Source organism: Parus major, chromosome 2 (assembly GCF_001522545.3).
Source record: "Parus major isolate Abel chromosome 2, Parus_major1.1, whole genome shotgun sequence".
NCBI classification, from domain to species: Eukaryota; Metazoa; Chordata; class Aves; order Passeriformes; family Paridae; genus Parus; species Parus major.
The window spans coordinates 62378349-62403766 of record NC_031769.1 but is presented as its reverse complement, the minus strand read 5'-3'; the positions used below and the strand labels follow the sequence as shown (position 1 = coordinate 62403766).

At 37.8% G+C, this 25418-nt stretch overlaps 1 protein-coding gene across 1 annotated transcript in view; it reads right to left on the bottom strand.

Moving 5' to 3' along the window:
- CAP2 (cyclase associated actin cytoskeleton regulatory protein 2) overlaps nucleotides 1-25418 on the bottom strand; it is a 68816-nt gene that overhangs the window by 38681 nt on the left and 4717 nt on the right. The window contains exons 2-3 of the mRNA XM_015619116.3: nucleotides 18065-18189; nucleotides 14410-14510 (exon numbers count right to left, since the gene is read on the bottom strand). Coding sequence (XP_015474602.1) covers nucleotides 14410-14510; nucleotides 18065-18188 — 225 coding nt within the window. The 5' untranslated portion in view covers nucleotide 18189. The remainder of the gene's footprint in view (nucleotides 1-14409; nucleotides 14511-18064; nucleotides 18190-25418) is intronic.

Sequence of the window (25418 nt, the reverse complement as noted above, 5' to 3'; positions counted from 1 at the left end):
AATTAATTTGTAACTGAGGCTTGGTATAAGGCAAACTTTAAAAAAATTGAAAAATCAATGAAAGAAGATGATTGGTCTGAGGAACGTAATGATTTGAATGCAGGAAAGGATGGATTTACATTAAGAATGGAAATAATCTGTGTGCACTGTGCAGGAGAGAGAAATTGTGGGAAAGGGTTAGAGCCTATAAATGAACAAATAATGAAAGCAACATATGAAGAATAGGTACAAAACCCTCACAGAATGAGAGGAGGCCTGGATTATCAAGCAGAACTTCTTTTCAGGCATTGTAACACATACAAGTGAAGAAATGAAGAATAAAAGCTTTTTTAAGCTGCATCTTGCATGGGAAAATAAAAAAGACATATTATTTTAGCTACTGGAACAATGAAGAAATACAGCAATGAAGTGAGGCCCTGACACTGCTCTGAAGGGCAAGTTGGGCATGTCTACGTTATTCTTGATGTAGAGATTATCTGTTGCTGATTAACATACTCTTCCCCAACTTCAAGGAAGTTGATGTACATGAAGATATCGGAAAGGTAGTTAAGGAGAATGATTGCAAAGCAATGGGAAATACATAATTTGAAAGGGAAGTCAAATATATATAGCTCAGTGACAGAATCATTGGGTCCATATTATCTTTTTCCCAGACTACTGAAGACAGTGGCAGATGAAGGGAGAAGTAGAAAATATTTTAAATATATATTATCTGGAGATAGTCCTAGATGACAGAAATATGCAGTGATGGATTGGGCAAATATGCCCAAGAAGAGGGAGGGAAGCTATGTCAAGTGATATCATGACTGTTAGTTTGACTTTGGCACCGTGAACATTTAAATCAGATTTGAAACAAGTGATTAAAACATGTTAAAATGAAAACCAGGAGAAATTACAATGGGATTACCTGTGGTTGAAATAATTATTTTGTTTCTTAGACAAGAATAATTGTCAGATCTAGTATATCTGGGTATTATAAAATACTTACTGTGAGTCCTCACGGGAAAGTCATACTTTGAGTGAAAATAACAATTAGTATTAAAATTTTTCAGTTGGATAAGAAGCTGGATAAGCAGAGGCAACAACAAGGATACTACAGGTGGTGTTACTTGAGAGAAGGAAAGTTGCTAGTTGTGTTTCTCAGGGATTAGTTTTAGGAGCAATCAATACATTTCTTCGTGTCACAAGAGCATTACTTAGGTGTGCACTCATAAAATTCTTGGGCAAACCAAGGTTAGGAGGTCTTAAGACAGTCAAGAAAAACTCACTCATCACCTAAGAAGAGTAAGACAGTTTTGTTGGCACAGATATTAAGAATCTGACAAAATTTAGCAATCCTCCCTGCTGCCCCTTTAAAACAATGCATAGTTCTGGGTGTAAATATGGAACTGATTCAATGGAAATACTAAAGACTGGAAAACACAAGTATAAAAACCAGGAAGGTGGCTTTGTGAAAAGAATGTATGCAGTTCTACAGCAGATGTGGCAAAGTATTTTTAGTATATCTATGGAAGTGTTAGTACCATTGGAGAGAACCTCCTCTGGAATTCTGTGCACAGAATTAACACAGTAACCTGTGTTAAAAAAAGATAAGCTTAAATCAGAGCTGATGCTGAGACAATCTACTTGGATTTTTAAAGCAATGAGTATCTGTCACACAAAGATAAAATTTGAATTTCACTTATTCTTCTTAGCAAGAGAGTGGCTGAGGAATACAATTCTTTCTCATAGACAATGTGAATAATAGAGAATGAAGAAAATGGCAGAGTCAGCACATAATCACACGACTGAAAACTGGGCCATGAGTAAATGGGATCCCAACTTTATAAGATTTCCAACAGCGCAAAAAGTGAAGTTCAGAAGGGATCTTTCAAATCCCTCCAAAGAGGCAGCATTATTTTAAGACAGAGCTTTCAATGTTGATCAAACAGATCATGCATGAGCAAAGAGTCCTTAGATATAGAAAGTTAAGATTGTTTATTGGGTTCTTGAACACATATTGAGCTGTAACATCAGTGAGGTTTGAAAAATATGTCTGTCTGGCACTTTGTCTACATTGCATTAAATACACACTTTTGGTATCCCACTGGTCACTATGGAAGCTGAAGAGGATTTTTTTCTCCACTCTAAGTACAAAGAAACAACTGGTTTCTTGTCTCATTGTTCATTTCTTTTTGATGAAGCACTGGAATTTGGTCAGAGCTGGAGACAGACCATTGGATGATATATACAGATTTTCCTAAAAGACTGACATTCCTTGACTATGCCTCATATGTGTGTGAAAACTATTGTCAGATGTGGAATCAGGATTAATTTCTCCTCCAGAATTGTATTACTTCTCCTTTTCTACTGCAGAGTGTGGCCAAGGCCACTTTCTTAAAATGTCTTGGAACTGTCTTTAAGAAATCTTGTGCTATTGAGTGCACACAAGCCATAGGTAACACTATTTTGAGTTACCTGTTCTATGTTTAAATGGTGGCTTCTTCCAATTTTTTTATTATCCAAAATTTATTACAGGATGTTTGAAACATTCAGTTGTCAGTGGACTATATATTGATTGTGATTATATATATAATCTTTTAAATAGCAACTGGCTTAACTGTCTCTGTCATAACATAAAGCCGATTTCTGATTATTTGTCACAAGCCACCGCTTGAAAAATTGCCAGAAGCTCTGTGAGAGATGTCTAATGAAGACAATGCTGCTGATCTGTTTGAAGGAGCATGAGTACAAATTCCACTCAGACTTGCACTGTTTCAAACTGAGTAGAGGTAGATGCACTGGACCTGAAGCTTAAATTTCCAGTTTGCTTTGGTGAGGTTCAGTTCTCCACAGCACATGCGGGTTTAGGATCTGCCTCTTTCTCATTTGAAATGTTCTGTTCAATCTAAGTTGACCATCACTCTGGTATCCAAGTATCAATAAAGAAAAATATTATTTATGTGCCAAGCAAGCTATGGCACATGAACTCAGATCTCAAGTTACATGTAAATTCACTAGTTGAAAAAAACAACCCAAAAGCTAAATAGAAGAGCAACAAATACAAGATTTCCTAATGAAATTTAGTCAAGAAAATTACCCTACTGACCTTATAATACTGACTTTGTCAAATGTTATTGTATTTAATACTGTATTTCCTCGAAGTCATAGCATTTAAAAGCACAGTGCAAATATCAGAATCCACTGGAGTTCTATTGCTGGAGAATATTACACATCTGCACATGCTAACATTAACAGAGATTAACTAGCAAATCAAAATACAGTTCCAGATAGTAAAGAGGACACAAGGGAAAAAATGGGATTTAGTGGTCCTGAGTTCAAAATGTAGTTTCTGCAGAAATAATTACAGGTCCTTTGTATCTAGCAAAAGACACAATGACTGACTGTAGTTTTCATTTCAGCAAATGAAAACTACAGATGGAGCTTCACTGACTCCAGCCTTTCTCTAAAAGGTACAGCACTACCAACAGAACAGACAGTTTGTCTTTTACATTTTGCTTTCAAAAGCCTCCTCAAAGTGAAGTGGTGAAATGGCTGCTGGCTTGAAGGGAAAGGAAAGAAGTGAAAAAAGAACGGAGCTTAAATTAAGATGGGGCTGCCATAGAAACTGTCCAGGCCAGCTAAATAGACAGTATTTATTTTGAACAGTTAATTGGCTGACAGAGATTTTGCTAAACTGGACCAAGCTTTAAAGAGCCACTGGCAGTTCTCCAAACAGCACTTTTTACTCTGGAAAATGAAAAGTAAAATAAGAAAAAAACTGTCACCTTTCTCTCACTGGTCCATGTAGAAAACAGGGTTGAAATTCAAGTCAAAATTGAAGTGAGTAGGAGATTTGCCATTGGTTTTGACAGACACCATCTGAGGTATTTTCTTTTCTATTTTCAGACAGATACATTGACTACCACCAATCAGCTGTCCCCTATACTGAGGTTTTTGGTGTTTTTCAGCCTTCATGGCTATGTCTGTATTAGGGAATTTTTGTTAAAATTTCTCAGCATTGCTACTGCCTGTACACTACCAAACAGTGCTATCAATTGTATCGATGCTGCTCTTTCTGGATGTTTCTATTTGCCTGTGTATTAAACACTGTGTCATGTACCTGTGCACAGTTCTGGTCAGTATTACACATTTCAGGGTAGCATCTGTATCTCAGTTCATTAACTTTACTTTTTTGTAAGCTTCACTGTGACTTAAATCACTCTGCTCTTAACTATGGTGGAGTTCAAACCATCACAGTGTTAATTAATAATGCAAGATGGATAGAATTGTTTGGGGTAGATTGTTGCTGCCATTTTATTCTTCCATTTGAAACATGAATTGTACAGATTAACTGGAATAAAGGATGTTTAAAGCCACAAGAGGTTTTTTAACATTAATTTGAATATTATTACCTTGGGTAAAGAATATACATGTTCTACACCAATTACACCAATAAAGTTTGCCACAGTGTTCCAGAATTTCCTCGAAACTCTCTCATCTTTGAATGGTATATGTTTTTCTGAGTGATTTCAAGGGACTGTTAAATTTAAAACATAATTAATACTATTAAAATGTCAGTTCTGTTAATTAATTAATTACTAATATTAGTAGCAGACACAGTTAATTATTTTGTTCCTCTATCACTGCTTTAAATGGATATAAATATTTTGCTTTAGGGCCATTGTGGCTACTTATTGCCAATTGAAGCGATAGGAGATCATATTCTCCAAAACGTCTCAAATTTTGCCACCCATAAGAGAAAAACAACAAGGCCAGACCAACGCTATTAACTTTGCTGATGCTCTCCTAAAGCTCAGGCTGCTTTTTTATCTTCCAGATTCACAAATTCTTCATGAATCTCTTTGACAACAGCCAAAAATCTATGACTCCCTTGACCTTTGTTCACTTCAACTTTTACACAGAGGTTCCAAAGATAGATGTAATGTAATGATAGTTAGGGATTCCAGAAGATTCAGCATAGAAAAATACTGAAAATTGTGTGCAAAAATAAAAAGTCCATTCATTAATCAAGATGTGGTCTATTTCAGGCTTGAGTGTTGGTGGTTTTTACACCACTTTTTTTCTGAGCAGTTGTGAAAATGTTCAAGAATTCAAGTTTGCCGTTTCCATCTCAAAATTCTGCAAAGGTCCAAGTCAACTGATGGAGATTTCCAAGGCATATCACTCCACAGCACACAGCCATGGATCTACATTTAAAGGCCTCCACATCAGTACAAGGTGCTACTGTCACCCTGCAGCACCTGATCTAGGTAAAAGCACCTGGTCCCTGGTGCTTCTCTAGACCAGACACAGCCACAATATTCTTTGACAGCTACGCGGGATTTGTGCAGTCATTTTCCGCCTCTCTAATATGTCATTAGTGCTCACCATAGAAACAAACAACAGATAAAAAGATCCAAACATTTTAAAAACAAGCATAAAACCACCGTAAGAACAAATGGCTTCTCTCCAGTGCCGAGGAAGCATCACTAAAATCTATACCAGGCCAACATTGTTTGCTGGAGCTTCCAATAACCAAAGACTGTCAATACTGTATTTTATGAGCATCAGGGTATGAGTAACAGTGGTGAGTGATAAGCAGGATTTGACCTGCCTCAAATTTGTTAAATAACCCAGAACTCCTGAGGTAAAAGGCTTTTCCAGGGGGAATACATTTAATTAAAAACATTACATGAATATTCTTTGTATTCCATGTCAGAGATCATGCCATGACAAAATGGTAATTTTTTTTGGTAATTTGTATTAGGGAGAGTAGACAGAAAGCATCCCAACCTGCACAGGGAGGAAGTTTGCCACAGTCTTCCTGAGAGAGCTCTTACAGCTCTTCATCCTGACTAGCCTACAAAAACAAGCAGGTTTCTCAAAGAGTGATGGCAAAGGGAAACCAGTTCAGTTCAGGATTTCACTGAAGAACAGAAAGTGGGGTACATTAAAGTTTCACAATCCTTTGAAGCCTTTAGTTTCTCCTGTTACCTGGAGCTACATTATGCATCTCTGAAGAAGTGCATTACTTCTTTAAATAAACAGGACCTACAATGTACAGAAGTCATACACAATGTACAGAAGTCATGAAGCCTAAACTTTTTTATTAACAAGATCAACAGTTTTTTTTAAACGTAGGTACATTTTTCTTTCCCATGAACATCTGAGCTCTGAGTTCTTTGGAAGACCTGTTTGCCAGCATTGAGGAACTAAGTATTCATGGAAAGACCTAATTTCCTTGAGGAAAAGAAAACCTATACTTCCTCCATGGAACACATCTTGTAAGCCAGTACATCAGAGAGACACAGAGATCTCAGGGCCTGCAGGTCTCATTGTGATCTGCACAAACACAACTTTTGCTGCGCTGATTGCAGGCACTCTTGTTATGTCTCTGATGGGCTGCTTTGACCCTGAGGCTGCTGGTAAGCAGCCCCAGTCTCTAGCCCCAGCTATTCTGTCAGAAGCCCTTCTCAGTGAAGGTCCAAATCCACACTTAAGGAAATTTCAGAAAAGCCTTTACAATTTCACAGGCCTTAGGATGTCATAGATATGTCCCTGATTTAACAAACACAAGTTCTAGGAAGTTCAGATGCTTCTCTCTGTAAATTAAAAAGGTTACAACACTTCTTGAGGTATTACCTCATAAATATTCTACAAGCAGTGTTCAATGAACACCCTTCTGAACTCATTTCTTGACTTTCTCTGCCCGACAAGTTGCCTGATAAAGACTGAGGACTCACTAATTTCTAAGAAATTGTACTATTTTTAGACAGAAAGCTTGGACAAATAGGTTCTTATATGGAAAAGACTTTTTGTATGTTCTGTCTCTCATGCACTTCAAGACAACTGGTGACATTGCCTACACATCTCACTCTGCAATTAGTCCCACTGAGCCCCCTGAAAGCAACTCAACGGCTGAAAGTGCCAGAACTTGTCTCCTTGTAAAATCACTTCCACGTTTATCACCTTGAAAGAATTCTAGGCCCCCAACCAAAATTTGCTAACACAGAAGCCAGTTCAAAATTTAAACTCAGACATCTATAATAATATTTAGTATTTCTTCCCACTTGAACCATATCTTCCTTTTCAGAGGTGCTAAATAACAAAAGCCTACTTGTACCTGGAGAAGGAACCTAAGCCTCTCTGAAAGGCAAGCATGTGATTGAAAAGCAGATCTGAACTAATGTTGTCTTTTTAACAGAACATATATTAAAGCAAAATGAAAGAAATACTTCAGCCTCAAAGTTCTACATAAAAATCCTAAATTAATCTTTTTACTGTATCTCTGGGATAAAACACATAATTAAACTTATATATTAAACCAATACTTAAACTGCTTTGCAGTTCAGATTAATTGTAGAAATATATAGTTCAATTTATGGGTGTCAGTAGACTAAAAGAAGTTTGCAGTGACAGTGACATGGTTCAATCTATCCTAATGGACTCTTCAATGTTCATAAATGTGACCATATTGATCATGCAATTCATATTGGATAAAAAAAGGCAATGCACATTTGTGGCCACATTATACCCTTGTCCCTCCTGACAGCACTCGTAGCTTATTTAAAACAACATTCAAACCACACACTGGTTTCCCTTGTGGCTTAATTCTCATTATTCACTGAACTCCTTTTTACTAGAAACTGACTGAAGAGCCAGATTCTGAGCTCATTGTTTGGTTTTTTGCTGATGACAATGAACAGCCTTCTCAGTTTCCAAGCCCAGCATTTCTATACACTCAAAACAGTTGCAACCAACTAGCAAAATAAAAGCAGGTCAGGGATGGGGAGGCAGATGAGTGAAAAGACTGTACACATGCTCTTCAGAAAGAATGAGACTGAAAATTAATAAAAGACTTACTCATAGCCTGGAGCAACAAATGACATCGTTCAAGCATGTGTCCCAAAACAGAAAAAAAAAGGGGGGTCAAAAAAAAGTATTCCTAGATGTGTGTTTCTCAGATTGAAACAAATTAGTTTAAATTTGTTAAATTTAATTAACAAATTAAAAAATTTGTTAAACTTTTAAATGGATTGTTACTTCAACCCATAATTTTCACCAGAGAAATAAGAACTATAAGCACCAGTAAAAAGAATTTTCAGTCACAAGAGGTTCATGCTGATGACAACAGCAAGGATGCTGTCTTTGTTTTTCTGATGGATCAAGAAAGTGTAACTTGGCAGTGGTTCACTAGAAATTACTGCTGTGAGAACCACACACCTCACTGTTGCGATGGTGAGTGCCTGAGATGACTGCTACCTATGCTCTCTAGATCCTCGACTGCTTTGAAACAGAGAAAAAACCAGAAGTCTACCTTACCAAGGCTTCCTCATGGACCTTGGTTTGGAGCCAACTCCATATATCCAACCCTCCCCTAATAAGTTTTCTCCTGACATTACACCAGCAAGTGTCCTAAGCAATAGCTTTTCAACAAGCTCATGGAGACACTCTCACACTGTATTTGTGGCTGTGAGTGCAGGTGGTTCACACTCGAAAGCCATCTGTGATTTAGCTCGCTCTTTTAGCCATGTAATTTTATCACCTTATGATTTCTGGTTAAGCTGACACAGTGGTTTTCAACTTGTGGAACTCTTATGCCTCTAGTCTGTACACTGCTTCTCCTGGAAAAACACCAAGAAAAACTGGTTTCCTGCCAGCTGACTCAAATATTCTCTTAAAGGGCTTCGATGAAAAAAATTTTATAGAGGATAGCAAAATTAGCATGAGCTAAAGCATATGATCAGTTCTGACTTTGACTTCAAATGTCCAAAAAGTTAATGTATGCTTTGATTAATTGCTCCATTCATTAAGTAAATTGATTGGTAAAACATGGACCACCTTATATCTAGTTTGAACACTCAATACTTAAGCTGAAGTAATCTAGTCAATTAAAGAAACCTTCACAATCAGATTTTTTTTCTTAAGAGCAAATTATCTAACATTTTCTTGGGCAAACGTGATGGATTTTTCTTTGTTTTCACACTGCATATAAGGTTTCCCACTCAAATAATTCTGATACCTTTTTCTAGCATCCTTGGGAGACCAGAAAATCCCATTGTACTGAATAACCATATACACATAAAATTCTTTTTAGGGGGCAATAGTTTTAGACCTTGGTATAAAATGGTCTGTAATGGTCCCTGAACAACTGCACTACTTTAAAACCAACTGCTTATGGATTAAGTCAGGAACTACTCCATTTGCAGAGAAACCCCATGAAAACAGGTTATGAATAACTCTTGACAGCCTTGAGTATTTGTGTTTCTGATTTCTTATGTTTTTGAGGAAATGCCAAATGGAATGTTATCATTATATATTCCCACCACTATCCCCCCTAAATTTATGGGTGCATTTTTCTTGTGCCTGCAATACACAACTAAATGCCTAGTACTGGCCACCATGGCATTTATTTTTCAGTATTTGTTTTTGACTTTTATCTCTTCCTTGCCTTTTTAAAAAATAAGAAAAACAAGTGGTATTTACTGCAATGTCAGAGTCAAGAAACTAGCAGTCTGATCCAGGTCCCATCAAAACTGTCGGAAAAACTCCGACTCTTCCAGGGCATGGTGTTCTAGACTTGTAATGGACAGGTCCTTCATGCTCAGGAGCCATCTTTATTCCCACCCAGGTGTCTTTCAGTCCAAGTGGTGCAAGCATGTCTGCACACTACTGCACCTGATTCAATAAATCCTGCTTGTTTTGAAAGCCAGACACAATCCCTAGGCCATATGGGAAATTGTCCTTTGGAACAGAACAATCAAAAGTTGTAAAACTCCTAGAAATGTCAGTTTTTTTCTGAACAAAACTCTAAATTAGCCTCTTGGCTAGATTGTATATATTGCATTTCCATCTTTCTTTTACTATTAAAGTGAACATTCTTTATTGCTCATGTTATGAAGTGTCTTGTAGTACATATATAAGGTCAGAAACCCAGCTGAATTAGCATTACAAAATCAACTTTAACACTGACAGATTTCCAGAGCTGATGATTTTATTTTATTTTCCCTTTTGGTGGACAGCATTACCGTTTCCTACACTATTAAGTCTCTTTCTCTTTGTGTGCTGTCCAAAACATGTCTTTTTATTCTTTTTTTTATGTATTCCTTTTTCCCCAGTCCTGAAGTAGCATCTTGGTTTGGTGTTTATTCCATGCAGTAGAAAACACATCTCACAGAAATGCAAAGGCAGCCTGACAGCAAGGTTCTCTTTGGGCATGTTGACATCATCCTCCTCTCTGAGCTCTAATTCAACTTTCAACACAATGCCTAAAACCACACAGCCTGAGCACAAAAGATGAACACGAGAGTACACTTGTGCATTCTGCTGCCCTGTAAGCAAATTGCCTTGTTAATGAGGAATCAGTCAAATAATGGGTTTGATAGTCTGCATTTAGATTAGCTAAGAAAAAGTGCAAAAGTGTGGTTTTTTTGGTGTAGCACAGACAGCACCACATCCTGTTCAAAGTTCAGGGCTATGAATGTCATTGACTCGCTCTTCGGCATCTCTCACATGAAAAGACAACATGTAGCTACTCTTTGGAAAACTACTCTTTGGAAAAAAAAGAGGATGGCAAGACTTTTTAACTTCACTGATCATCCAAGCCCGTGTGGCACTTTGCAAAGAGCATATATATCTCATAAAACATACCTCCTGCTTTCAGCTCTCTGTTTACATTTATGTGGACTTTACTGGGCAGAAGAGAAGAATGTCACTGCTTTCATGTAACAGATAAGGAAAAGCAATTCTCTGGGTATGTGCATATGACATTTGTGGGGTGCACATTGCTTTCTCTGCTCACCATGATAAGAAACCAGTGCATGCATACAGAGAACTCCTGCAGACTGGATAATGTGCTGTGAATTACTTCTCTGTGCTACCTTGTTCCTGCAGTCATTTATGCAATGGATTGTATCGAAACTCTCTTCCACTAAGGAGGAACTGAACCAACAACCACTTCATTTCTGAATGCTCCAAGCTGTTTGACCTCCTGTCTTGAGCTCTGAATTTCGGCAACTGGAAGTTGATGGAAGAGAGGAGGAAAAATGCATCCATATTTTCATAGTTTTCCATTCCAAGATAAATAACTTGGATGAGGGAACATAAATGAATCACACAGACAATCTGTTCTTTCAACTGGTGGGGTTGGGAGGTTATAAGATTTTTACAAATAAACATTTTAAAAAAAGGCAAGTATTAGCTTATGTGTTTGACAGAAGGCTGTAATTATGCTCTGCTCTGTACCACATAAAATACTAAAATGTAGAAATGTGAGGTTATCTATCCTTCTCTTGTAGAACCAGTACATTCTCTTCCTATCGTGATGTCTCATCTGGTACATTACTCAAACTCAAGCCAAAGTATTCCACCACTTGAGATAGCACATAAGCAAAAATAATGTGAAGAAGCTCATAATAAACACATTACAAAAACCTGCATCTTGGCATTCTAAAGTCTTGCTTTCTTTACTTTGCGAAGGCAAAGAGCCCATCAAACCTGCCTGAACCCAGCTTCCTCGCTGGGACACAATCTAAAGGTGGACTTCCACAAGCATCTTCCTTGTCATCCTTAACACATTTTCTGAAGTGCTGGATTCATGGCCTGTGCTGTAGAGTCACAATCTGTTTTATACTGATTTTGAATTTCCCTCATTCTGACAGAAGGACAGTTTTTGGTATTGGCACATACGGTGAGTCAGCTTCAGGGTTGCTACAACCTGTAATGGTTGGTGACAGCCTCCAAGACACTGGTATGTCAAGCCAAAGACAGCTGGTTGGTAGCAGTCCTGGCCACATTCACTCTTTCAGTGATTTCACATGCTCTACAGTTATGACATGGACAGCAGAAAGTGGTTTCATAAAATCTGTGCCTGTAGCAGACTTTGCATTTCATAGAAATATCCATTTCCACTTTATTCCACAGTGATAGAACAAGGAAAAGATCTTAGCTGCTCAGAGTAATTTGTTTTAAACAGAATATGTAAAAGCCTAACCATTCTGTCTTTTAAAAAGTGGTTAATTTCTTCAGTGCAGTTGGCCTCAGAGATTCACCACTACATGTACTGTAATTTGAATAAGAAATGTGTTGCTCTCAAGATTGAGCCTAAGCAGAACTCTGATAAACTAATCTTTGTAAAACTCACTGTGCTGCTGTGTTTAACAGAGCCAGAAGCTAGCTATTAGTTCTTCTTTATGGCTTGTTTGTTTTGTTCTCTTTCAACAGACTTTTTAAAAGTACAGCATGCTGAAAAAAATAGGAACGAGGCTCCCCAACAGATACCAGTTTTGTCTGAATTCTTCCTTTTGCCAGGCACACAAACCACACAATCGTTACAGCCATCAGAATGAAACACATCATATTAAATCCCTCATTTCTTTGGCATAATATGAAGTCTCTCTTTCTCTCATATTACCATTCTGGTCTGTCAGGTATGTGAGGTTTTTCAGGGCAACAGGTGTTTTTTGAAATAAAATACAACCTTCCCTTCAGCTCATTATATGAAAGAGACAGCAGCTGCAAGTATAATGCTGAGGACACATGGTCTATAAGACACCCAGAAGAAAAATACTCCTTGTTCCACTTGTTAAGGTAAAGCACAGATGTTGCTTCAGTGATAAGCATGAGCATAAGGCAACCAGTCTGCTCCACACTGTAAATCCAGAATCTAAGATTTCAGAATATTTAGTAGGCTGCAGTCAGAATCACCAGTTTCTTTATGTAAAGAAAGCTAATGTCTAAGCTCATAGCACTAACAAATACTCTGTATCACAGCTTGCATTACACTATCATCAACAGTATGCTAGGGACTGTCCACAGACTTGGCTGACAAATTATTAATAATCTTTTATATGGACTCAATTATGAGTATGAAATAGTGACAAATGCATAAATTAATACACTTGCTGATTTAATGGTTTAAACATTTACAGATAGTTTATATTAAAGAGGATTTAGCAATTTAGAAGGTTAAATGCAATCCCTTTCCCTGCTTAGTATTGGTAGTAAGGTTATTTTTGTATCACTCAGATCTAAATTGTTGAGAAATCAACTGCAAAATAATCATGTCTAATGAATGTAAAAACCAAGCTAGAATCAATCTTTTCCAGGGAGAAATTCTCTGTTCAGTTATGTTCATAATTCTTCCTCCAACCCTCTGACCCCCCCTTTATTTATTTTTCCCTAGTTTCTCTGAAGAACAATGTACATATATTGTAGCTTACAGTATAACTGTCGAAGCTTTTTGAAGTGAAAAGGGAGTGCATCATTTCCTTAGAAAAACAAAGATCATCTAGAATTGCCTGGTCTCCTTACTCCTCTTGTTTTCTAGGCCTAACTATGTTAGAAACTCTGCCCTACAAACCAGAACATGTAACACCACAATAAAAAACACAGATCACAGAATAATCCAGTCATCTCTCTCTGTAAGTAGACTGGTTGCTTTGGTTGTCCTGAAGAATATTTATGTTGGCCTTGCAACGTGAATCTCAGTAGCTTGTAGGACTGCCTGTTTTTCTGGCTGCAGTGTTTGCTATGTAGAGCAGCAGCAGCAATCAACTGGGAACTGTACACACAGAGGAAGGCCTGATGGCATGGATCCACTAGAAAAGTCAAAAGCTTCAAACTCCTTCAGATCCAGCTTGCACTGAACCCAGATCTTTTGTGTGTGGGATTTTTTTTTTTGTTTTTTTTTTTTCTCAAATCTATACTGGTAAGCTGTTAGTGAGTCCATCCCTTGTCAATTCTATCACCCCCCATTTTAGGGAAGACCAGCTTAAAAAAATAAAATTACACAAGTTCTGATCACAAGGTTAAGATCATAAGGTTAGGAAGTACTGTCATCATGAAAATGATCCCATAGTACTTCCTTGCTATAACTTATGTTTTTAACAAAAGGTCATTTAAACAGCTGAATCATTTTTTAGTTTGCTACACTCTTACAAATGAAAGAGATACCAGTAATAAAAACAAACAACCAGAACAAAATCTCTATATTAATTGGAATGATGATACACATGACTTGAAAACAACCATAGGAAGTTATCATTGCTTGGGCCCACCTGTTCTTTGCTACTAATTTGTTGGCACATGCTCTTAATTGTGTTCCTGTCCTGCAAAGAGCTCAGCAGCCAACAAAACTATTCAAATTGCTTGTGAATGAGAATATTTATATATTTTGCATTCTATGGTGTTCAACTTCGGTGCTGTAGAAGGCAAGCAATCTCTTCTTATGAATCCATACAACCTTGTGCCCTTCCCAAACCAACTGTTCTCAGTGTGTTACGCCAGGCTATCACTACTACAAGAATTAATAACTTAGAGTTTATTCTGTTATTAAGACACTCCTCTACTCAGAAATCAAGGCTGATCACACAGATTCCAAGACTTGTACACTTGTATCATCATGGGAAAATCTGTGTAAATACTTACATGTGTCTTCACGTCACCTTCAAGAATCTTGCTGTACCTGAGAAACTCAGCAACACTTCCATTCAGCAGCCTATCAAAGGCTTCCACATATGGTGCTATGCCTGTATAATAGGAACATTCCATTATAATGGGTTCATTAAGTATATAATGCATATGATATGTGTAGCAGATTGAGGAGATGTATCATAGGAACCAAGGAGATTGTTGTAACTTCATTTCTGATTTATGAAATCAGTGAAAAAGAATGTAAAATTATTTTTGTCCAAGGCAGAAAAGAGAAAAAAATCCTACTCCTGGTGGAACCTGAATAGGAACTTGAAGAGAATTTCCTGCGTATAATGTAATGGGAAGACTCTTTTGTCTTAAAATAACATGTGCTAAAACAAACATCTCCCATCCCTTCAAAGGAGTGACCTGAGAAGTCTAAATCTCTTAACAAAATTCCCCTATTGTACTTTAACCAAATATTGTCCCCTAAAAAGAACCTGCACTGTACTTAACAACTTAACAACTATTTTTAAATTACCCATTCCTGAAGATCTCTGTGTTGTTTGGTGGCTTTTAATAGCAACCAATTCCATTTCCAGTAAGAGAGTCTTTGGAATGGGTTGACAGTAGATTTATGCAGTGAGATAAGGCTTTGTAATCTCCTCATTTTGTTGTCTCACCTTGCAAAACTGTCACTGGATAAAGAAGGCTCAAACAAGTCATTGAGATGACATATCCCATTGACTATATATATGAATTAAGCTGCTATTTTCAATATAGTATACAGAGCAGTTTCCTGAAAAAGTGGACACTCAGAAAATGCAGATGGGCCTCAGTTTCTTAAGCATCTGGCTTCTACATAGCATTATGTAGTAGTTAAAATAGCAAAAACAATGTTTCCTTGGATGCTTTACTACCCTCTCTTTACTCCCTCATGTCCTGTCTGTGCCTCAGAACCTTTTCCAGATCTAGCATGAATGACACACACGTAAATCCATGATTTATGTAGGATCTGAGAGAACAAGGTTAAAATTCTTCCCTGCCTCTCTCCCTCATTAATGAAGCCTGAGGATTGCTCTGAAGAGGTACCAGGCTTTCCCCAGAGAATTTTCTTTAACCTTTTGACACTCTATAACAATTGTGTTCAAATTCATAATCATGAAAGCCCTCTTTATTCCACAAGAGTCATCTGGCTCCATGACAGAAAAGAAGACAGGCTCTAGCAACTGGAGTTTGCAGTGGCCTGTGTGGAAAAGAAAATGTAGTTAGTCAGCTAGGTGGGATTTCAAGGCTCCTTTTGTTCTCTTGATACCATTCACCTATAATTCTGAGGAATTTCTGGGCTTTCTTCCATATTAAGTGTTTGTGTGTAAACCCCTCAAATTACCTAATGTACAAAAGGTTTTTGCTTTGGAGATGCTTTCCAAAGCCCATCTATGTTCTTTGTAATAATCTATGTTAGTTTCCAAAAGAGTCATTGTAACATTTTCCTTTAGAGCAGAGTTTTACGTAACAGTTCATCAAATTGTCCTATGCAGAACTAGAAAGCAACTATGCTATTTTTTACTTTTCAATGCCACTCACTCCCAGGAGCATTTACTAGAATTTGCTGTGGGCCATGCAGAGCAACAGAATGATTTATTTGCAATCCTGCTGTTGTAATGCCATTTAGGAAAACAGTAAAGGTACAGATCTCCCATCCTGTTTTTGAAAATGTATTAATTGAAAAGCCAAGGCTGATTATTTTTTATAATTATAATTATGGAATGGTCTTTTAGGGGATGTAGGTCACGGCTGAAGAAAGAAATATACCTCCTTTTCAACTGGAGGTTTAAAAAAGGTCACACTCTGGCATGAGTGTCAATTTTGACGGAGAAAAAGAAAAAAGAGACCTGTAAGACTGTTTCCTTTGCAGTGGCTGTGTTGGTATGCGAACCTCTGCAGAGGCAGAGTGGTGTTTGGGGCACTGTAGGCACAAACTGAAACTGAAACCAGTCACACAAACAGAAGACGTTCCCAACTGCACCAGCAAAAGCTGATTCCTGAGTCCTTGTGTGAGACAGCTCTGCATGGAGACGTCACGCAGCCTGGCAAGCACCCCATGGTGCTGCTCATCTCAGCTTCTTACTGCAGTCTCCCAGTGGGTGTGTTTTATAACCACACTTCAACAAGACTTCTCAGTTGATTTCTTCTAGAAATCTGTTGGGGCGTTCAGGCTCTGCTTCCCCAGGGGTGAATCTTTTCACCTGAGCTCTTAGGTCAGGTCAAGAATATACACAGTTTGCATGGAAGTACTTGGCATGATGATATCCTGCTCTGAAAGCAGCCCTGGTTCTGCAATACTGTGCTTTGGATAAATACAGGTTCAAATAAATGGACTCATTACATGACTGAATTCTTTGAGAATGGCACAATCCTGAGTGGTAATTGATTTATCTGTCAGTTTGTACATGGATCGTACTTCTCCCTGACTTTGCTACAGTTTACTAGCTGCCTAGGTTTTCTCTGGACTGCAACCACTTTTTTACTGAAGTTTTCTGTGACTGACTAACTCATCTGCCATGGAAGGCTGCTGGAAGACACTCTCTTCCTGCCACAGAAACACACTGCTCTCGGTCAGCTGCTCCGCAGCAGCTGCCACTTTGCAGGCCCATGGTGTACAGTTCAGGCATGTGTTGACTGGCATAGGGGACAGTACAGCAGCTCACACACTTCACTTGCTGCTGTGTCAGTAAAGGAAGCTGCCTACAATTTTCCATGTGTCCTGAAGCTTCTGTACAGCAGCTGAGTCCATGCTGGGATGTGCTTTTCTCTAGAGAATGCAAGAAAGGGCAAGGAATACAGAAAGCAAAGAACATTAATCTAATAAAGAGGTGTATGTTTGGCTTCTGGAAGACAAAACAGGTTTTGGAGAAAGAAAGAGCACTTCTATTCCACCAGATTTAGAAGTACCACATATGTAAAGTTATTTAGCCTGTAACTTTTAGGTACCACAAAATTTAAAGTGTGAAAAAAAATGATTCAATGGTATGATGTGAACAGACAAAGAATAGGGTTTTATTGGTATATTCTCCAAATATACCAAAATGTAGTGCTTTGGAGAGCCACCTGAGAAAAGAGAGCTCAAGAGATAACAATCTAAGGCCATGGATGTATAGCAGTCCTTAATGAAAAAATGCTTCCTAATAAACTCATATTTGATTAAGGATGATAAACTGATTAAGTGTGTCTGCACTGTGAAATTCAGAGAGAGCTGGCAAATCAACAGTGTTTATATTGGTAACTTCTATAGGATTATACATGCTCTACATTTAGGGGATGTCTCATTTCTTCTGCTAATTGGCCTCAAGCAGACATTTTCACCTGGGGAATTATTTACAACAATGTAAGTTGTAAACATAATTGCTAAAATGGAAAGAGTAATAAAGTTTGAGACATTGAGTGTATTTAAGAAACAGTAAAATCGTGAATTTTTTAGGCCATATTAGTTTAGAACTGTGAATGCTACCAAGCTTGTCACGTGACATTTCTAAATAATTTTTTTAAAATATTACTTTATTTTGATACAGAATTTGTAGAAGGTGGGATCTCATTTCCTCTCAGAAAACAAACATACGTTACTTGCAATTTTTTAATAACAGATAGTACTTCAAAATAACATACTTACTTCCATTGACTCCATTGATGCCATCACACTCCATTCCACCAGATCTCTGTGAATCTGAAAATAATGATTCAAGTCGAGTCACTGCATTCTCCAATCTCTCCATCAAGCCATGAGTCTCTGCCATTCTGAAAAAATCATTACGGATAGAAACAGTGTTAGACTCCTCTCAGTAAAGTTCTTGCTTCATGCTGCAGTTCTGTTCATCTTGTGGCTTTTTCTTTTATGGTAAAACTCTCATTTTTTAAGCATTGTCTTTCTGGCACATAACAGCTGCAGTGAAGCAGCTGACAAAAGGTAACTTGCTTCTTTGTCGGCAGGGAATCAGATCAGTACTCAGCTCTGGTTCTTCCTTCTAAGTAACAGGTTCCAACCACTGCTAGCATAGCTTCTGACAGTCTGCAAGCAAACAACTTATGACAAAATGTGTATATATGCTCCCAACCAGATCCTAAGATGACTGGAATAGTTATAGAAGTAATTGGTAAAATCTTATGCCTACAATGACTCGAATCTGCATTTACAGAGACTAAAATACAGATGCAATCAATACTCTCTGATTTTTGAAAAGGTTCATTCTGGAATTTGCCTCGGTCTTTTATGCTTTGTACTAAGAGTCAGCCACTTGACTGAAGACTACACAAAAATTCAAGGTCTTCTGTTTATTTTTCTTATATGATTTACCATCACTTTTTTTCCTACAGAAGTATCCAATATGAACCAGTGTTTCCCAAGCTTTTAAAATCAAATGCTAATTAACATTTCGATAGGAGAAAAAAAATAAATAAATCTAGAGGCCTGCTTGTGCAGTACTGCTGCAGTGCTTTTGATTTAAGATTAAACAGAAATTGGGTTACATTTTTAACAACTCACACATTGCCTTCTTTCCTCACAATGTGATTATCTGCTCTCCTACATGTGAGGCAGTGTAGGCATTGACATTTTTGAATATTGGCCAATCTCTCAGGGAAAAAAAGTGCTATATACCATTCAGAGTGAGAAAGAGTTATATAAGCAAAGGCAAAGCTATGTTTAAATCCCCTGATTTAAAGTGAGTTTAATGTACATGTTCCCCACTTAAGGTTGTGAGTGTTTGATTCTGGTGACATTCAGCAAGGGGTGTATGTGGTGATGATGGCTCTTGATTAACATGATCCCTGTGGCCACAGTTCCATCCCAGCCCCCACACTAGGCTGCATCCCCTGCCCAGCACCACAATGTGCAAAAGCAGGAGCAACAGGGGAATGCACATCCCCAGCTGGGGCAAGCAGGGAGCCAGAGGCTCTCTGGAGCCATCACTGTGTGGTGTTCTGCCACAAGACATTGATTCCTGCATAGCTTGGAGAGTAGAGCGGGTAGGCAGACAAATGGAACAAATGTGTAAGTGTATTAGTTCCTAAAGAACAGCCTGCCAGAAGTGCTAGCATTGCAGAGATATTAAAGCCTAATAGCAGATTCCAATGAACTGCACCACTATGCAACACTCAGCAACCAAACCAAACATTGCTGCTTCAATGCCTCCACAGCCAGTGCAGAACGCCTAAATGTCATAATTAAAAAGTAAAGTAGCATGGAAAGAAATGCTTTCATTTACAAACTAGTACTAATAATTCTCATTAATAAAATATAATAATATTTTTCTTCTAAAAATTTAAGCATGAAAGGAAATTAGCTACTAGGACTGTGGAAACACGTGCAAAGCTCTTGCGCTGAGTCACGCTGCCTTTCAGACTGGGTGGGACCTTCAGACTTTACTCTATAAACGTAATGAGGTTTATGTTTGACCTAAAGGTGAAGTAGAAGATTTTACAGCACAAAACCCTTGGGAGAACCATTCTCATGTGAAAGTTTTGTCTGGAATTCATGGGGTTTTCCTATTTATATTAAATAAAAAATCAAACCCCCCAAAGAGGATGACATTAGACAGCATGTATATGAACAGTGTAAAAATTCAGATGGGCTGTCTTGTCTTACCACAGAATGGGCCAGGTTGGAAGGGAGCCCAGAGGGCGTCATCTGATCCAACCTTCCTGCTCAAGCAGGATCATACCAGAGCACATGGCACAGGATTGCAGACGGTTCCTGAATATCCTTTGTGAAGGAAACTCCACAACCTCTCTGGGCAACCAGTTCCAGTACTTGGTCACCTGCACAGTAAAGAAGTTCTTCCTCATACTCAGGTGGAACTTCCTGGGCCTCAGTTGCTGCCCATTGCCTCTTGTGCTATTGCTGGGCACCACTGAGGAGAGCCTGGGTCTGTCCTCTTGGAACCCTTCCCTTCAGTAGACCCTGATGAGGTCCCCTCTCAGTCACCTCTTTTTGAGGCTGAACAGGCCCAGCTCCCTCAGCCTTTCCTCATGAAAGAGATGCTCTTGTTGCTTGATCAGCATTGTGTCCCTCCACTGGACCTGCTCCAGGAGCTTCATGTCTCCCTTGTCCTGAGGAACGCAGAACTGGACACAGCAGTCCAGATGCAACCTCACCAGGGCTGAGCAGAGGGGTGGGATCACCTCCCTTGACCCACTGGTAATGTACTTTCTTTATCCTGCAAAATGCACACTATTCTGTTTGAAAAATCTAATAGCTTTAAAAAAACACACAATTTTTTTGTAAGGTTACAAATATCTTGGCAGGAACGAGATGAATGTGTCAAGGGAGTTTCTGAAATATTCAAATTTTTATGAGAATATTAAACCTTTTCATAAAACAAAGCACTGTTAATCCTGAAAAATATTATACATACATTCTTTTCACATTTTACCCTACTACATAAAAGCCTAAAATGATGTCTATTTTAAAAGTTTCGTTTTGAACCAGTCTAAAGTCTGACTGGTGTAACATAGCATATTAATACAGAAATCAGCAGACATTCAACTGATTTCATCAGTATTTTAAAATATACTTTTAGTATAGTACCTATTTGTCTTTATGTTTAGATACAGTCTGGTAGGTTGGGTTTTTTCTAATTCGCCTCAAAATTTTCCTTGATGATGTTATCAAATGTCACAAAAATTATGCACAAACTTCTATGGAAGACCTTACTTTTTGGCCTCTTCAGCCTGATTTCGCCTGTGAAAGAAGCCAACTGTTGGATTACAAACTCAGTAATTTGACTGCACACACCAGGAGTTTCACAAATGATCAGACTTGTAAAGTTCTACCCAATGAATGGCTTTCTGTAAGACACTAACAATATACATTGCAGTGTCATATGTTCAGGGGAATAACCCAGCTCAAATACCTGAAGGATCTTTTTATGCAACACTTTCCTGCTACAACATATTCTTTTATTCACTATAGTTTTCACGGCTTTATTTTGTTCTCATTAGATGGAAACTACAATGTTGCTCTTCCAAAAGCAGGCATCACCAGCAATCGCAGAATAATATATTGTTAGAGTCTTTAAACACAAGTAGAAACCATTTTTACCCTAATATTAGGGATGTCAGGTTTCTATTCTTTTTATGTAGAACATTACACTAAATAATCATCATGTTTACCCTATGTCTACTTTTTTATCTGAACATTTATATATTCATGAATACATGGTATTTCCATATATATATATAATATATATAAAATGTACATAATGCACATAAGAATACAGACAATTACGCCTGTCATGTATGAATAAAGTACAAGAAGACTTTTGTGATTACTGTACATAAAAGTGCAAATCAGTTGTATATATACTAATCTTACATTATCTTACATTTACACCTCACTTTACCATTAAATGACACACTGTTATCTACCTTACAAACAACACAGGAATTAATGTTACTGTTCTAAACATCCACTGAACAATAGCATGAAAACTCTCTTCATCCATTCTCAATCTAAACACTAACATCTTTGCTCATTTATTGGGATTTACATATTTGGCTCATACTATGACACACTTCAGCAATTTCTTGGCCTATTTGCAGCTGTTTGTCTGATTACTTTTTCCACACTGCACTCTGCATGGTCAAACAGATACCACAAAGCCACAGCTCCAAAGGAATCAGAACACAAGCGACACAGCTTGACTCTGTGAAGATACTATCTGCCATGATACAGCATCAGAGCTTATATTATAAATAAATAATAAGATTGGTCTACTTACAGTGTCAAATTAAATCTCTGCACATTAAAGAAAAATAAAGAGGATGTAAATATGTCTATGGCATGCTTCCACTCTCATAAAGCATGTTTTTACATCAAGACAGACTCCCTATCTCACCTGTTAGGATTTTAATTAAAGATTTGATCTTGAAGTGATTATCAGGGTTAATCATATATCTTTTCCCAGAGTTGATACTGACCACCCATAAGGAATTAAAAATAACAATGCTTCAACTCCCATGTAATCCTTATCCAGTTGCTCTCTTGGTGGAGAAGTACACTGTCCTTCACTGAAAATAAGGTCACCTAAGAGTCGGGAAAGGTATTAACACAAATCTACTGACAAATCATTTAAACACCAACATCGGTAACTGTCTCTTGGGCACAAAATCAAGACAGACGATCCACAGCTCTGCCCTGTTTACTGTCAGTGGTATCTTTTTTGGGTGTGCTAATGGCATGTGGTAATACTACCATCTGTCGTTTCTTCCACAAAAGAAGTAAAGGAAAAACCAGGTAGAACAAAGCATGCTGAAACCCAAAAAGCAGATTTTTGTTTTATATACAGGCCTTAGAGATCACTGCTGTCCTCCCCAGCTGTCTCAAAGCACCATTTATCTATTATCAAGGGGGGAAAAAAAAACTTGACTAGAAGTAGACTAGAATTTCCTGATAAACTGATCCCAAACAGCAAACTTTAAGTCAAAACACACATGTACTATTCCTGTTACTATTGTATGTGACTTACAACAGAGGACAATATTGCTCCATCCTGAAGAAGATAAAAGTTGTAATGAATGCACATGGAAAAGCAGTACAGTAACGTAAGAGGGGAAAAACCCCCTATGATGACATATCAAGCATGTAAAGATGGGAGTTTTGCAAAAAGGAATGGTGCTACCTTGTAAGGTATGAAATGATTCTCACAAACATCAGCAAGAAATAAAGTACAAAGTTTCACAGTTTGTTTTACTTCCTAGTACTCTATTAATTTGAAAGGAAAAGAAACGACTTATTATTTGCTTTTCTCCCCTGCTCCCACCTAGTACCAGTCCTTCCAAATTAATCTAGCATCTGATAATTGATGCCAGGTCTCACTCATGTTCATCATCTGAGATCCTACATGTCAGATCTGGATTTCCTCTCTATGCCAAAAATGGGAAGATGCCTAGAAGAGTATATAGGCAGTAGTGTGGTATTTTAATTGTATTTACCATTGCTTCACTGCTTGGAAAATCACACTGGTCTTGGAAGTACAGTATCTTGCACATGTGCTTTCTCTCTTAATCTTTTAATAAACTGCTACCAAGATATGAAATAAAATACACAACCCCCCAGATTGCCAGCTGGTACTATCAGAGAGCCAGTCATGAACATTTTATAGATCCAAAGCACTGTGTCCTCTGAGAGTTCCTCTGTACAATTTATGTCAACACATATTAAGGGAGGAGAAATGCATTCCTGAACATCCCCTCAAATTACAATAGCATCTTACAGCACTTCATTTCTGACAAAACCACAGACAGCCTAGGTCTAAAATGGCTCTTTTTCCTGTATCATCATTCAAACATCTATAAATGCAAGCTATGTTGAGCAGGCAGTCTCTTTGCCACCTTTGGCATGAGACCCAAACTCCTGTTGCACCCCATTCTTGTTCAGACAATAAAAATCCACTGGGCTGGGGTGTTGGGAGTTGCTCATTCCCACACAGATCTCAGAAGCAGCTCAGTACTGGCTGAGTGGTAAGGAGGAGCACCTGAAACTCTTTGGGTTGCTATCATAAAAGATTCTGGGTGGACAATGCAAAGGGAACAGTGGTGAGAAGAAAGTATGTGTTGGTAGACCAATAGGAACATTGCCTTGTATGGTTTGTATTATGTTTTCCATTAGCTGTAGGGAAGGAATGCAAACAGAGTCTTCTCAAACTGATGTCAATTTGGATTAAACCAGAAGACCTCTCAGTAAGGCCCTGTGTGAGAAGAATGATTTGAGTTTCAAATCAGTTTTTTTTATTATTTTGCCCCTAGATCTACTACAAGCTCATCTGGGAGCAATTCATCCTTAAGGATAGAGAATTATTTTATTTTTAAACCTAGTTAAAATAGATAGTTTTGTGTATCAAACAGTATTAGAATTTGAACTGGGTTTTTTTTGTTAAGATGGACAGTTATACCTGAAATAGCCAAAAGACAAAAATGTCTGTATGACTCCTGCTTTTTGTGGATGGATGTGCCATTTTGACTATTAAGCTGATGTGAAGTCTTGGCTGATTCTAGTACACTAATCATAAAATATTTCTGTAGCTCAATGTGTTAAATCCACTGATATGCTATGAATGAGTTCCTTATGGCTGTGCATGAGAATGTGCTACATCAATTATCCTGTGTGTGGACTTCTTTCTTTGGCATAACCTCTGTGTTTTTAAAGGGCTACTTTTTATAAGTAAAAAAAAATTGCATAGAAGAGGTAAAAGTAGGTTCATGTTGAACCTCTTCCATTTAACCCAAGTGTTTTCCTTTGTCTGGCTTTATGCTGTTGGTACCACAAAGCATGCTTTTCTGTTTGCATTTTGGCTTCTTCTCTGCTTCTCCCCCTCTCCTAGTGATCAGGCTGCTGTCCACAAAAACATGTTGAAAAAGAATAGAGACCTTTTTTCATCCCACTGTTCAGAAAAATTGTAAAACTTGCTTCATAAAACAATCTCTATTTTGACAAATACCCCTAAGACTGTTGATGCATTTTAATTTTCTTATCACATCCCAGTTTAGTCCTATAATATAAGTGAGCAACTGCACACATCAAGCTGTATGTCTACAAATCAGTGTAATAATAACATGGACTGCAGTTAGGCCTCTGATAACTTAATATGAATTTTCTAAAATATGTCATGTGCTCATGTATGTGCTTAGTATCTCCTGGAGTATCAGTTCACTTTTTAATTATCTGGAAGTTCTGTGAAGAGCTTCTATCCCTTGCTGAATAATTTTGACTGTCATGAATTTTGTGATCACAAAGAGCGAGTTCATTATTTAATGATATACTGAAGCAGTCAAGACTTGACAGTCTGTGTAAGCATGATTGACTTAAAATAACCAAGGCAACCCAGTTTCTAAGTAAATTCTGCTATTCCTTTTATGCTCCCTTTTCATGTCACCAATGCTCATAGTCTTTTGTCTTGGGTTTTATTTTTTTCTCTCCCTCCAATGAAGTGTATGAGTTTTAGTATCTCTCCAATCAACAGAAATGCAGT